General features: G+C 35.9%; 4 protein-coding genes across 7 annotated transcripts; 3 read left to right on the forward strand and 1 right to left on the reverse strand.

Moving 5' to 3' along the window:
- The first annotated feature begins 83 nt into the window (after positions 1-83).
- On the forward strand, positions 84-5789 carry Uba1 (ubiquitin-like activating enzyme 1). Its single transcript, XM_078189556.1, has 2 exons — positions 84-763; positions 1788-5789. Exons 1-2 carry the CDS (start codon positions 397-399, stop codon positions 4568-4570), a joined length of 3150 nt encoding a protein of 1049 aa, XP_078045682.1. The 5' UTR covers positions 84-396; the 3' UTR covers positions 4571-5789.
- Positions 5790-5924: 135 nt separating this feature from the next.
- Positions 5925-10229, forward strand: Dnalig1 (DNA ligase 1). Of its 3 annotated transcripts, none has more exons than XM_078189559.1 (15): positions 5925-5993; positions 6109-6162; positions 6388-6462; positions 6603-6667; positions 6741-7117; positions 7207-7372; positions 7436-7562; positions 7633-7805; positions 7870-8093; positions 8172-8300; positions 8388-8527; positions 8598-8799; positions 8875-9081; positions 9154-9606; positions 9674-10229. In XM_078189559.1, the coding sequence occupies exons 1-15, from the start codon at positions 5974-5976 to the stop codon at positions 10043-10045; spliced, it is 2784 nt and encodes a 927-aa protein (XP_078045685.1). In that variant the 5' UTR covers positions 5925-5973; the 3' UTR covers positions 10046-10229. The 3 variants fall into 3 exon arrangements, with proteins under 3 accessions (XP_078045685.1, XP_078045684.1, XP_078045683.1); XM_078189558.1 differs by having other exon boundaries at positions 5941-5993; positions 6240-6462; XM_078189557.1 differs by having other exon boundaries at positions 5943-5993; positions 6233-6462.
- Positions 10230-10407: 178 nt separating this feature from the next.
- Dctn2-p50 (dynactin subunit 2) lies at positions 10408-12661 on the forward strand. The gene is made up of 9 exons (XM_078189637.1): positions 10408-10634; positions 10832-10903; positions 10969-11102; positions 11168-11279; positions 11359-11513; positions 11588-11834; positions 11921-12097; positions 12156-12258; positions 12341-12661. The coding sequence occupies exons 1-9, from the start codon at positions 10599-10601 to the stop codon at positions 12517-12519; spliced, it is 1215 nt and encodes a 404-aa protein (XP_078045763.1). The 5' UTR covers positions 10408-10598; the 3' UTR covers positions 12520-12661.
- A 149-nt stretch (positions 12662-12810) lies between these two features.
- On the reverse strand, positions 12811-14001 carry Rpl27 (ribosomal protein L27). 2 transcript variants are annotated; one of them, XM_078189640.1, is made up of 4 exons: positions 13931-14001; positions 13219-13451; positions 13004-13140; positions 12811-12895 (listed from the first exon to the last, which is right to left on the reverse strand). In XM_078189640.1, the coding sequence occupies exons 2-4, from the start codon at positions 13435-13437 to the stop codon at positions 12847-12849; spliced, it is 405 nt and encodes a 134-aa protein (XP_078045766.1). In that variant the 5' UTR covers positions 13438-13451; positions 13931-14001; the 3' UTR covers positions 12811-12846. The 2 variants fall into 2 exon arrangements, with proteins under 2 accessions (XP_078045766.1, XP_078045767.1); XM_078189641.1 differs by lacking the exon at positions 13931-14001 and adding an exon at positions 13823-13916.
- Positions 14002-14125: the final 124 nt, after the last annotated feature.

Raw genomic sequence — 14125 nt, forward strand, 5'->3', positions numbered from 1 at the left:
CGTTGGTGTTTGCGGAATGTGATCTCGCTGTTTTACCGATCGTACCAACCCTTGTCCCCACTTTATCGAGAAAGCATCGATGATATCGCGATTAGCAGCGGTGCGACTGCGAGGGAGTAGCAACAGCGCGGATAAAAGAACGAGAATCATTCTTGGATGGACAGTGGTATCACGACAAAGTGCGCTCACAGCCTAGAAAGGGTAGATTGGAAGCGACGAGGAAGAGGAAAGAGGCGCGGCGAGAGAGAGCGAGAGGGAGAGAAAGAGAGAGAGAGAGCGGGCGCGTGCGGCAAGGTCGGTGTGGCGTGCGGTGAAGTTTACGGGCTTTATTAAAGTGCAGTCGGACGGGTTGAAAAAAACAATCGACGGACATAATACGGCGCCCCGTGAAGTCCGATGTCTAGTGCTGAGGTGGTGGAGAGCTCCGTTGACCCCCCAGCCAAGAAGCGACGCGTTGCTGCCACCACGGGAGGAGCCGACGAATCGACGACGATCGCAGACATGGCGAAAAATGGCTCGACGTCTCGGGCTCCCGCCGAAATCGACGAGGGCCTCTACTCCAGGCAGCTATACGTCCTCGGTCACGACGCTATGCGTCGAATGGCATCCTCTGACGTGCTAATTTCCGGCTTAGGCGGTCTCGGCGTCGAAATCGCTAAGAACGTCATCCTCGGCGGCGTCAAGTCCGTTACCCTGCACGATAGAGCGCTGTGCCAGATCTCCGATCTCGGCTCGCAATTCTACCTCAAAGAGGCAGACATAGGTGAGCGCGACTCGCACGCGAACACCTCTAATCCTACGCAATGCCGTGTAACTTCCCAGTCACGCATCTATTATCCGTAGTTTTTTTAGCACTACGTTTCATCGCCAAATATTAATTTTTTGTAACTTCGAATTCACACATTTGTTATTCGAATTTCTTAATCTTTATTTCGTCGTGTCCTTGGGACTTCCCATCATCCTACTGAAACCAATAAATATTTATTGTTATTATTATTTTTTCATTGGCTATGGGTTAGGAAACCCATTGTACGATTTCGTACGAAAATAATAGTACGAATGTGAAAAGATTTTCCATGATTTGGGTTCTACATATTTTGTTCAAATTTGAAAAATTTACGTTAGAGAAAAAATCTTTAGTATGCCCTGTTTGAGTTGAACATGACTTGTGATGCAGCACACCTGTGCCTTATGGAAGAATATGAACATAATTAAGACCTATGTCTTATGATACATTGTTTTACAAAGAAAAATTTATCTGGCAAATGTACAGAGTGATTCAAATTTATGATATATTAAAGTATTTGTTTTTTTCTTTTTACTATCAATTAATTGAAACAAAATAATAGATAATAGTGTAGTAGAACTAAATTCACCAGCATTGTTATGCTATTATCTCTAGTCAGGTATTTAATGACAATTTAAACTATTATGTTATCTCAACGTAGCAAAGAACAAACAAAAATTTTATTTGTGACAACTATAAAATTATTTCAAGATGTGACAGCACATATTTTGTTCCAAAACCTTTGTTAGCTATTGAATATAGCCTAAATGGAATGATTCCTTTGTTAGACAAATTATGTTACATCAGTTGTTGCAAAGAGAATGCAGTCAAGAATAAGTAGTTGAATCATAATTAAAAAATATGACATGTACTTCAATTTATTGGATAATATTTTTATATACAATGATCTTGAGGATCATAAAAATGTGTATTTAAATTAATTTAGCACAGTCATAATCCACCTCACCCATGTTGCTAACGTATTACTATCTATTTTCAGGTAAAAATCGAGCTGTTGCATGTTGCCAACGTTTATCAGAATTGAACAACTATGTTCCCACACGTCATCACACTGGACTTTTAACCGATAGTTTCATTGAGAAGTTTAACGTTGTTGTACTGACTGAAACTTCATTTAGTGAACAGTTACGTATCTCTGAAATTACTCATTCATATGACATAGCACTTATCATAGCCGATACCAGAGGCCTATTTTCTCAAGTATTCTGTGATTTTGGGAATTCATTCACTGTGGTTGACACCAATGGCGAGCCACCTGTGAGTGCAATGGTAGCCAGTGTTTCTCGGGACACAGAAGGTGTTGTAACATGCTTGGAGGATACACGCCACGGCATGGAGGACGGTGACTACGTCACGTTCTCTGAAGTACAGGGAATGACAGAATTAAATGGTTGCGACCCAATCAAGATCAAAGTTCTTGGTCCATACACTTTCAGCATTGGGGAGACATCTAAATACTCCGAGTATATACGTGGTGGTATAGTAACTCAAATTAAGATGCCAAAGACCTTGCGCTTTGTCCCTTATAAGGATGCTTTGAAGAAGCCTGAGTTCCAGATTACAGATTTCGCCAAGTTTGACTATTCAGAACAGTGTCACTTGGCTTTTATGATGCTGAATCTTTATCTGCAGAGGAAAGAAAAACTGCCGAGACCAATGAACCAAGAGGATGCGGACGAGTTCTTAGCTCTAGCTGACGAAGTAAAGGAAGCAATTGGCAGCGAGATTGAAATCAATTCCGACCTGTTGACCACATTCGCAAAGATAGCTTCCGGCAATTTGAATCCGATGAATGCAACTATTGGAGGAATTGTAGCTCAGGAAGTTATGAAAGCCTGTTCCGGCAAGTTCCATCCTATCTATCAGTGGCTATACTTTGACGCTATCGAATGCCTGCCAGTAGATCGCTCTGAGCTCACAGAAGAAGATTGCTGTCCCACTGGATCTCGCTATGACTCCCAAGTTGCTGTATTTGGTCGCAAGTTCCAGGCAAAGATTGGTAACTTGAAATACTTTGTTGTAGGAGCAGGAGCCATTGGTTGTGAATTGCTCAAGAACTTCGCCATGTTGGGCGTCGGTGCACAGAACGGTAGCGTAACGATCACTGACATGGACCTAATAGAGAAGTCGAACTTGAACAGGCAATTCTTATTTAGACCATCAGACGTTCAACAGTTTAAATCTTCAACTGCGGCCAGAGTCATCAAAGGTATGAATCCGGACATGAAAGTAATTGCTCACGAGAACCGAGTCTGCCCAGAAACAGAGAAGATCTACAACGACGACTTTTTCGAGGTCTTGGACGGAGTTGCAAACGCTTTAGACAACGTGAATGCTCGTATTTACATGGATCGCCGTTGTGTATATTATAGAAAACCGCTGTTGGAATCAGGTACCTTAGGTACCAAAGGTAATACCCAAGTCGTTGTTCCATTTATAACAGAGGCATACAGTTCGTCACAAGACCCCCCAGAAAAGAGTATACCAATTTGTACGCTAAAGAACTTCCCAAATGCTATAGAGCACACTCTGCAATGGGCCAGAGACAACTTTGAAGGTCTGTTCCGCCAGGCCGCAGAGAACGCTGCTCAGTACATCTCTGATCCTCAATTTGTAGACAGAACACTGAAACTGCCTGGTGTACAGCCACTAGAAGTATTAGAGTCTGTTAAAACAGCACTAATTGATGAGAGACCAAAAGCATTCGCCGACTGCATTGCCTGGGCACGTTGTCATTGGCAAGAACAGTACAGCAATCAGATTCGACAGCTTCTGTTCAATTTCCCTCCTGATCAAGTAACATCAACCGGTCAGCCATTCTGGTCTGGACCCAAGAGATGTCCAGAACCACACACGTTCAATGTTAACGACCCATTGCATTTAGACTACATTGTAGCAGCTGCAAACTTAAAGGCAAAGGTTTATGGTATCCCTACAAACAGAAACCGGGAAGAAATCGCTAAGATTGCGAGTACCGTGAAGGTACCAGAATTCACTCCAAAATCTGGAGTAAAGATCGCCGAGACAGATTCACAGGTTCAAGTGTCCAATGGCAGTGGTAACGTAGACCACGAAAGACTTAAACAGCTGCAAGAGGATCTCCCTAAGATCGACGAGCTCAATGGCCTGGTGATCTATCCTCAGGTGTTCGAGAAGGACGACGACACCAATTTCCATATAGACTTCATCGTAGCTGCCTCGAATCTTCGCGCTACCAACTACAAAATTCCTCCAGCCGATAGGCATAAGAGCAAGCTTATTGCCGGCAAAATCATCCCAGCAATCGCAACCACTACCTCGGTTGTGGCTGGCTTAGCATGTTTTGAATTGATCAAGTTAACCCGTGGCATTAGGGACTTGTCCGTCTACAAGAACGGATTCGTCAATTTGGCTCTACCGTTCTTCGGCTTCTCCGAGCCAGTCGCTGCACCAAAACTCAAGTACTATGACTCAGAATGGACCCTGTGGGACCGATTCGAGGTCAAAGGGGAATTAACACTCAAGGAATTCTTGGACTACTTCAAGGAGCATCATAATTTGGAAGTAACTATGTTGTCTCAGGGCGTTTGTATGTTGTATTCGTTCTTCATGCCCAGGCCCAAATGTGAGGAACGCATGGGGCTACTGATGTCGGAAGTAGTCAAAAAAGTATCAAAAAAGAAGCTAGAACCCCATGTACGCGCTTTGGTTTTCGAAATCTGCTGTAACGATTCTAGTGGTAAGGATGTGGAGGTCCCGTATGTACGCTACACTTTGCCGTGAAAGCTCGTCGATATCGCCGGTTAATAAGAGATGTCTACTTAACTGACTTAGCGGTAGTAATTTCTACAAATTTCTATTTTACAATACGGTACAGGAGAATATTAATCTTCGTCTATGTAAGGCTCTCAAAGTAACGATTCATTTCTATCGCCGATATGCTTTGTAGCATTTCATAGGAAGCATCCGCCGGGATTCACTGAGTTCATCTTACTATGATCTCCCTTTTACTGTAAAATTCACTTTGAGGCTGCTCGTAAAATCTTTGTTTCCTTTCTCCATTTCTTATTTTTTTTTTTGTTAATGCTCCTGTGAAGCTTAATTTTCTGTTCAATAATCATAAATTCGTTGTTAATGTGTTTCATTCGCCTTTTCGGTCAATGATGTTTCTTGAGAAGAAAAAATAAAAAAATATCTAGACATAAATGATTGGAACTGTCGATAATGATATAAGAGGATACAAATTTGTACAAGAGAATCCGTACTAGTAATGTTTCCGTGATGTTGTTCGAAAAATGATAATGGAATATGATAAATGCGCTGCTAAAAGAGTCCTTATTGGATCTTAAAGGGAATTGTCATGGTAAGAATTTTCTTGGGACTCGACCTTCACAACTTTATGTATAGAATCGAATGTAAATTACTGAACGATAAACTCAATGATCCTTAGACGCATAACGCTAGCACATTAATATAGACCATATAGATAATCGTGAGAATAACGAGTGCAAAATATATCTTGCCTCTCCTTCGTATTTGTTTCGTTTCTTTCCGTTCACGGTTACTTCACGATCTATAAACGTGCGAGCGATCAATTCCCTTTCCTTACCAATCAATTTTGTCCTTAGATCTCTCTTTGCTATCAAAGCTCGATAATACCTTTTAAGATTTTCTGTATTCGATGCATTATCGACGGTCTTTATTTGTCCGCTTTATTTGTCAAACACCGTGTGTGAACTATTGGCTAAGGCTGTTTGTTGTTATGGAAGATGCTGCATTTAAATTTGTAAGAACACGATTTTTGGAAAAAGCTTCGAAAGAATAAAAAAAATTAAGAACGAATTGCACACTTTAGACCAAGGAAATACAAAACTAAAAAAAGAATGATATTTTGTTAATTTTAGGATAATGCGGATATTTATTGTATTATTTTATCAATAGATAATAAATAGATGTGTTTGAATTTCAAGAGACATGAGAAATATAGTATCGAAAAGTAAAACTGTCTTCTTTATTTCATTAATTTATTACTTTAATTGTAAGGACCTCTACGAAAAATAGAACAAACCGAACTTTCGGGTTTGAACGATAACGGTCAAATTCAAATAGTTTGACTCTCGAATCGATTGTAGTGAAAAAGCGCGGGATAATGCTGTGTCGTATTATGAGAAGGTTAAGACGTCAAAATGGCACAGCGTAGTATAACGTAAGTAAACTTAAATACACTTATTTATCGCATGTTGATGACTTTGTTATAGCCAATTTAGAAAATTAAAATTGTCATGAAATATTTTTACATTTCATTTTTATATTAATTTTAGATCGTTTTTCTCAAAATCGACTGTGAAGGATAGCAGTGACAGGAGTAGTTCAAGGTTTGTTCTGATATAATGCTTTGCTATTTTATAGCTATATATGTATATATATGCTCTATAGCTATATCAGTTTGTAGTTATGTTCAGAATCGTTCTAATCTATGTTGGAAGTAAAACACTCGACTATTGTTTCTCACGTACCGTATGCCTGAGCAAGGCAATTCAATTAAACCATGTTTTCCGATCACCGATTATCAATATTTTTAATTGCATACACACTAATAGGAAATTGACTGATAATGAAGAACAAGAAAGTCCGAATAGTTCAAAGCGAAAACGAGATGCCAGTGAATCACCCAAGTACGAATTTTTACTAATAATTTTCGAACATATTTGTTAATAATTCTTTTTATTATTATATATTTGCATTTATTCTGCATGCTCTACATACCCCAGAATACTCTTTTACATTTCATATATTATGATAATTTTGTCCATAGTCCAGTGCATAAGAAGTTGGAAAAAGATTCAGAGAGAACACCTTCACCAAGAAAAAAGGCAAATGGTAAGACAATTAAATAATTTACCTATAAAAGTCAGAAGGGAGGCCAAACTATTATGTGGTATCAATGTTTAAGTGAAAACACCAAAGATTAAATTGTCACCTGGGACACCCAAAGAAAATGAGAAAAGGAAAGCAAAAACTCCGCTTACTGCTTCTAAGAAGAAACAGAAATTGGAGAAAGTAGAAGATACTGTAAAAAAAGGTAGCAAAAAAAAGAAAGAAGAGGAAAATGAAGAGAAGAAGGATTCAGATTTGGAGAATGAAATAAAGCCTGACTTAGAAGATAAAAAGCAAGCTGATTCCCCAAAAAATGAATCATTTAAATCTTCCTCTGACGAATCTAGTAAAAAAAAAGTTAAGCAGAGTACTAAAAAAGTTGTTAAGAAGAGATCAAGGATAATAGCACCTGTTGACGATTCTAGTGATGAAGATGATCACTTACCAGTGAAGGTACATTCATGTATTAGTCAATATCTTCAATTAATTTTCTTTTATAATATTTAACGTTTAATATAACAATTATGCATATTCACTGATAGATACTAGACAATTCAAAGTCAGAAACTAATGAAATAAAAGAAGATAGCGTGGATGGAAAAAAAGAATCTGATCATGAAATTCAAGAAGAATCTAATAGTGAAAAGGAAAATGGATCTGAAAAAGAAAGTCCAAAAAAATCTGCTAAGAAAATACATAATTTCTTTGGTAAGTTTTTCTATTACAACAATATAAGCAGACAACAGTTGTAATGTACTTGTTACTTTTCAGCTCCAAAACAAAAGGAGAATGGGAAAAATAGCAATGAAGCTAAGAAGAAGTCTACAAGCCATACTTATAATCCTAGTGTTTCTAAGTATCACCCAATAAATGATGCGTTTTGGAAGCAGGGTGAAAAGTATGATCTTTTATTTTTTATCTACTACTTTGAGTTAAATATAAATAAAACCCCTTTGAAAATTTTGCAGGGTTCCATACATTGCATTAACACGGACATTAGAACTGATAGAGGACACGAGCGCTCGATTAAAGATAATAGAAATTCTGTCCAATTACTTTCGATCTGTTATAGCTCTAAGTCCAAACGATTTACTCCCAAGTTTATATTTGTGTCTCAACCAGCTTGCACCTGCTTATGAAGGTAAGTAGTCGTACAATAATTTATTTATACCCTAAGAAATCGTGTACAGAACTTCCTGTTTCAGGAATTGAATTGGGTGTAGCGGACACGAATCTCATGAAAGCCATTGCACAATGTACTGGTCGTACATTGGCTCAAATAAAGGCTGATGTGCAACAAGTTGGAGATTTGGGCATCGTGGCGGAGGGAAGTCGCTCGAATCAAAGAACTATGTTTCAACCAGCCCCTCTAACAGTATCAACTGTGTATACCAAACTAAAAGAAATTGCACTAATGACTGGCAATGCGGTACGACATTCGAGAATTGATTTTAATGTGGTATCATACCAAATTACATTGATATATAAATACGATATTTCTTTACAGTCTTTATCGAAGAAACTGGATAAAATTCAGACACTCTTCGTAGCATGCCGATTTACTGAAGCTAGATACCTCATTAGGTCTTTAGCCGGAAAACTTCGAATTGGTCTGGCTGAACAATCTGTGTTGCAAGTAAGTGTGAAAGAGTAACGCATTACAAGATGGAACATTCTATATATGATAGTTATTATTTAGAGAAATTATTATTCTTACCTGCAGGCTTTAGCGTTAGCATGCACAATGACTCCACCAAACCAGGAGTCACCACCAGAAATTTTAGACGCGAGTAAAAAGATGTCTAATGATACTTTCAAGCAAAAGTATGATGAGACCGCGCTTATTATTAAGACAACATACTGGTAAGAGTTTTCCTTTACTAAAATTAATTGCTTTCTTATATATTAATTAATCTAAGATACATTTTTTCAGTGAATGCCCAAATTATGATAAAATTGTCCCTGTTTTGTTGAATGAGGGAGTTAAAGAGTTACCTACAAATTGCAAAATTACACCAGGTATCCCTATGAAACCTATGTTAGCGCATCCAACTAAAGGTGTTCAGGAGGTTCTAACGCGTTTCGATGGACTGAAATTCACTTGTGAATGGAAGTATGACGGAGAAAGAGCGCAGGTTTGTATTCTCTCATGATTAATGATATTTTATAAAGTGCAGAATAGAATGCTATTATTCTTATACGGTTTATAGATTCATTTTGCTGAGAATGGAAACATTAGCATTTACAGTAGGAATCAAGAAAACAACACTACGAAATATCCAGATATTATAGGAAGATTCAATAATACAAAAGGAGAAAACGTTAAAACCTGCATTCTCGATTGTGAAGCAGTTGCTTGGGATACTGAAAAACAACAGATTCTTCCATTCCAAATACTCAGTACCAGGAAGCGTAAGGTAATCAAAATTACAGAAAAGATTTCTAGTGTTTAATCGAATGCAAAACTTTAATTGTGTATTGTACTGTAGGATGCAAATGAGGCTGACATTAAAGTACAAGTCTGTGTATTCATATTTGACTTGTTATATTTAAATGGAGAACCGCTAGTGAAAGAGCCTTTCGCAAAACGCCGCGAGTTGTTAAAGGAAAATTTCAAGGAATCAAATGGGGAATGGAAATTTGCAACCTGTTTGGATACTACTACAATGGAAGAAGTGCAGAGCTTCTTGGACGAATCGGTCAAAGGGAATTGTGAAGGTCTTATGGTCAAGACCTTAGAACAGGATGCAACATACGAGATAGCTAAGCGTTCACGAAACTGGTTAAAATTGAAAAAAGATTATTTGGACGGTGTCGGAGATACATTAGATGTAGTTGTTATTGGTGGATACATAGGAAAGGGGAAGAGAACAGGAACTTACGGAGGGTTCCTCTTGGCTTGTTATGATAAAGAGAATGAGGAATATCAAAGCGTCTGCAAAGTAAGCATTATAGGAATTTCGATAGTATCATACGAACGATGCAGATTTATATATTTATTTTATTTAGATTGGTACTGGATTCAGCGAAGAAGATCTGCAAAAGCACACTGAAACCTTGAAGGAGCACATAGTGTCGCAGCCTAAGTCTTACTATAGGTATGATTCGTCTCACGAACCTGATCACTGGTTTGAACCAGTCCAAGTTTGGGAGATAAAGTGCGCGGATTTGTCCTTGTCACCTGCTCACAAGGCAGCTCTTGGTATTGTGGATCCAGAAAAGGGCATATCTTTAAGATTCCCTCGATTTATTCGTATTCGTGATGATAAAAATGCCGAAGATGCCACTTCAGCGCAACAAGTAGCTTCTATGTATAGCAATCAAGAACAGATAAAAAATCAAACCTCGGGAACGAAGGCCACAGAGGAAGACTTTTACTAGATACATACATATACAAAACGATTTTGTACTTATGAACGAATGTTCTATTTTATAAAATAAACACGTGAAAATCGAATTAATGTAAGATACATGATTTTGTTCTTGCTTGAATGCTTGTAAAATTGTACTACGAATAAAATTAAAATTCAGAAGTTTGCTTTCAATTGTAAATATAAGATTAAATGATGATATTTACATGACGAAACAGTTTTTTCCTTTTTTAATTACCATTTATCTGGATTAATTTTATTTCATTTTAATTAGATTATAGAATAAATAAAAATGAAAAATGATTAATATTTTTCAATGAAAACTAGCATTTAAAGATCTTTAGCTAGTAATGCAACTATTCACTGCAAGATAGCGCAACAGTCACTTAAATGGAAACGAACGTGTAAAACTTGGCAATTCAGTGATAATTTCGTATCTACGGTCGAAATCTTGATATTTCGAATCCAAATTCATTTACTGTCACTTGTTAGTGAAACTCGAGATTCTCGGATTGTGTTAAATTATTTCGATCCTGACAATACTTTTTTGTTTACTTATAAAAATGGCTGATCCCAAATATGCCGACCTACCTGGCATTGTAAGTACTTATGTCAAAACTATGTCGACCTAATCGTATTATTAAATGTAACACATGACGCAAAATATATTAACGATTAAGGAAAATGTAATATACCAGCAATTCACGAAATTCTATGTAGTATAGTATTTAAATTAAAGCACACATTTGTTTCCGTTTCCATTACGAATTACTGAAATACTGGATTTATGAAATAGGCGTATGATCAAGTCGATGTATACGAGACAACTGATTTACCAGAATCTGAGCAATTTGAACTATACCCCGAGGTATGATATTCAGTATTATTTCCTATTTTAAAGATACATATCATTATTAATACTCTCACTTTTAGGATGATACTAAGTCTATAGAAAAATTGCACATTAGTGCTACAGAGGCATTCAATAAATTTAAAGGTAAACATGTTATCAGCGAAACAGTTGATTTTTCAGACTGTCTGTCACTTAAGCGAAAGACAGGTTACAAGTAAGTTCTTCAATAAATAAATAAAAACATATAATTTGTGTTTAATAATGCTTTACATATTTTAGATTTGGGGATTGGGAACTTCCTGGAGAGGGAGAAACTGAAACACCGATTCAAAAATACCAACGGTTACAGCATGAAGTTAAAGAATTATATGAAGAAATATATGATATGAAGGTACCGCATTATTTAAATGATATTAAAATGTTCATTGTATATAATATAATAATTTTATATTTAATGTTATTACATATAGCAAAAAGCACAGGATGAAGCAGAAGTGAAATCTGTAGTTGATATAATTTCTCAAGTACAGGATTTAGGAAAGCAATTGGATTCTTTAAAATTGGAAGAATATCTTGGAGTTGATCTTGTTGCAACTCTATCAGATCCACAAGGCACTAGGCTGAAGTGAGTTTATTTATACATCCCCTATAATACTCCCATAAAAATATAAAACTTACCTTGATCACTCAATGTTTCAGGCAGTTGATATCTCAAATAGAAGCATTCAAGAAGACAAGTATTCCTACCTCTGAATCTGATTCAAAGGAGAAGAGTACAAAAGCTGAAAAAACAGCTGAATCTAATGTTCTCAAATATCAGATGACATACCTCCCAGAAAAAGCAAGGATGCAAGAAACAGCAAGAATTGCACTGCTTGAACAGAGACTTTGCAATTTAGAAAGTGTTATGGGCACAACTACTGATAAACTTTCGAAATTTTCGCAGGTAAAATGTATATAATACTGTAATAATATTGATTACAATGATACACCTTTTTGAATGATAATTAAATAATAAAAATTATTCGACAGAATCTTAAAAGCCAAGGGGTAATGGAAGCTGTGCAAGAATTAGGAGCAAAAGCTGCATTATTAGATACATACCAATTAGATATAATTGAAAATCAATTAGCTTCTGTAATTCACAGAATGGACACTATTGTACAAAAAAAGGCAGCATTAACCTTGGATACAGAACAGGAACAGAAGGTAAACATTTATTTCTAAATGTACCATTTTTTAGAGAATACATTAAAATCTATTTCAGATATCAGAAATGTACGAAATCATGAAGCAAACAGAAACTATGTCACAAATCTTACCTCAAACTGTAAATCGAATGTTGGCTTTAAATACAATTCATCAGCAAGGTATATATATATATTAAAATATATTCATAATTAAATAATCATTTCTGTTTTGACTTCTGACATACTTTTATTCTTATTTCAGCTGCAGAATTTAATAAATCTTTAACACGTTTAGATGAGCTACAATTACAAATTACATCCGACTTGGAAAGCAATAAATCTCTTTTGCAAGGAGTACAAGAAAGCTTCGCGTCAAATTTAGAAATCATAAAAAATAATATAGAAGCGCTTGATGAACGTGTCAAAAACCTTAGCAAGTGATAATTTATTGTAACGAGAATTCATTATAGACTATTACTCGAACTTTTTAAATACACATTTATTAAATTATATATTTCTTACTAGTGTTTAAATTGCTGATAATTCAATGTAAAAATGATATATTGCATTTCTAACATTTTTTATCATGGTTTCATGAAATTCATTGGCTTTTTTCAAACATAGTATTTTCCATGACACAAGAGGAGAGCTCCTTAATGTATAAATATCACAAATGTGAAATAAATTAACATCATGCTTGAGATTATCTAGGATGATTAAAAAATATCACACTTTGTATTTGTATGTTTTATATTTATTTAAAATTAATTAGAATCGTAATTTTTGGAAGAACCATTTGTTTTTACCAGATTTATACCTGTGAACAAATATTTATCCATGTATTGAATGCTTACTAATCTATTAAAAATTATTCAAATAGTTTCAAAATATTAATATGAAATACTTTTACAAATATGTTACATACTTTTCTTCAAATTTAACACGTGTCTGGAATCGGACCTTCTTCCTCTTCACTGGATCTTTAAGATCTTTTGTAGTCACTTTATCCCATTGCAAGTCCACGGTGTATCTTGTTGGCATCAAATGGTTGTAATTTAAAACCTAAAGCAATTCAAATGAAGAGAATTGATTTAAATTGTTATGAAATATATGTGTAAACTTAGTATTTCCGAAATTTACCTTCACAAAAGGCTTGATTTTGGAACGTTTGTGAAGTTTCCCTTTGCCCATCCTTTTGTGTACTTTACGTGGATATCGGTCAATACCTGCTACCATTGCCTGTCCGTACTGTTTTTCTGTAGTACCGTCATCAAAATTACGCATTACAATGGCTTTTCGTCCAGCGTATCGGCCACTGAGGACCAATACGACTTTCCCTGCTTTCATAATCTTCACCATCTTGAAGATATGTGCTGAAAAAAAATAAAAATGTGGTTAGTTTAGAGATTACTTGACACGAACGACTATTCTAAAAGACTATAATTATTATTCTTTTCGGTATGAGCATGCACTACTCGTAGAAACACAATGAGACGTATGTATTATATCGATACTTGTAAACATTGTGTTTAACAGTATCACATAACCTTACACAAGAGTCACACGTGATCCATATTTTTAAAAATTAAACACAAAAATGTGTGGAACAATTGTTTTTCTAAACGCGCAATCATTAAAACATGCATTCCACATTAAATAGATCAATTATAAACAAAGTTGAAATCATTGTTGATGTACATAAATATAATATTTATATGAATATATTAAAAAATACATAATATACCAAAAATATCGGAATAAACACTGTTCAAAATAACGGCATGTATATAAAATTATTCTCCAATCTTCCGATGTTTTTGGATTACTTTCTACAGTGACAAGTGCTACACACCTCACGGCTTTTCACACCGGAAAAAAGGAAGTTAACCTTACTTTTGCGTCGTGAACTGTCCGATGTTTAAGAATTAATCTGTAGATGTCGCGTCAGTGAACATCCGGCGCTGATGTTAAACCAATCCAATGTCACAGTTTAAACGACGTTCGCAAATTATTCCCTAATGTAGAGAATTTTGTTCAAACTGGTGCT

This window comes from Augochlora pura, chromosome 8 (genome assembly GCF_028453695.1).
Source record: "Augochlora pura isolate Apur16 chromosome 8, APUR_v2.2.1, whole genome shotgun sequence".
NCBI classification, from domain to species: Eukaryota; Metazoa; Arthropoda; class Insecta; order Hymenoptera; family Halictidae; genus Augochlora; species Augochlora pura.

Coding starts and splice junctions, on each gene's coding strand:
- Dctn2-p50 (XM_078189637.1), top strand. CDS start 10,599: ATGGCTGATCCCAAATATGCCGACCTACCTGGCATT. Junction 10,635..10,831: donor ATGCCGACCTACCTGGCATT/GTAAGTACTTAT, acceptor TTTATGAAATAG/GCGTATGATCAAGTCGATGT. Junction 11,280..11,358: donor AAGAAATATATGATATGAAG/GTACCGCATTAT, acceptor TATTACATATAG/CAAAAAGCACAGGATGAAGC.
- Uba1 (XM_078189556.1), top strand. CDS start 397: ATGTCTAGTGCTGAGGTGGTGGAGAGCTCCGTTGACCCCCCAGCCAAG. Junction 764..1,787: donor CCTCAAAGAGGCAGACATAG/GTGAGCGCGACT, acceptor ATCTATTTTCAG/GTAAAAATCGAGCTGTTGCA.
- Dnalig1 (XM_078189558.1), top strand. CDS start 6,242: ATGTTCAGAATCGTTCTAATCTATGTTGGAAGTAAAACACTCGACTAT. Junction 6,463..6,602: donor GATGCCAGTGAATCACCCAA/GTACGAATTTTT, acceptor TTTTGTCCATAG/TCCAGTGCATAAGAAGTTGG. Junction 9,607..9,673: donor AATATCAAAGCGTCTGCAAA/GTAAGCATTATA, acceptor TATTTTATTTAG/ATTGGTACTGGATTCAGCGA.
- Rpl27 (XM_078189640.1), bottom strand. CDS start 13,437: ATGGTGAAGATTATGAAAGCAGGGAAAGTCGTATTGGTCCTCAGTGGC. Junction 13,141..13,218: donor AAATCAAGCCTTTTGTGAAG/GTAAATTTCGGA, acceptor GAATTGCTTTAG/GTTTTAAATTACAACCATTT. Junction 12,896..13,003: donor CGTGTTAAATTTGAAGAAAA/GTATGTAACATA, acceptor ATTTGTTCACAG/GTATAAATCTGGTAAAAACA.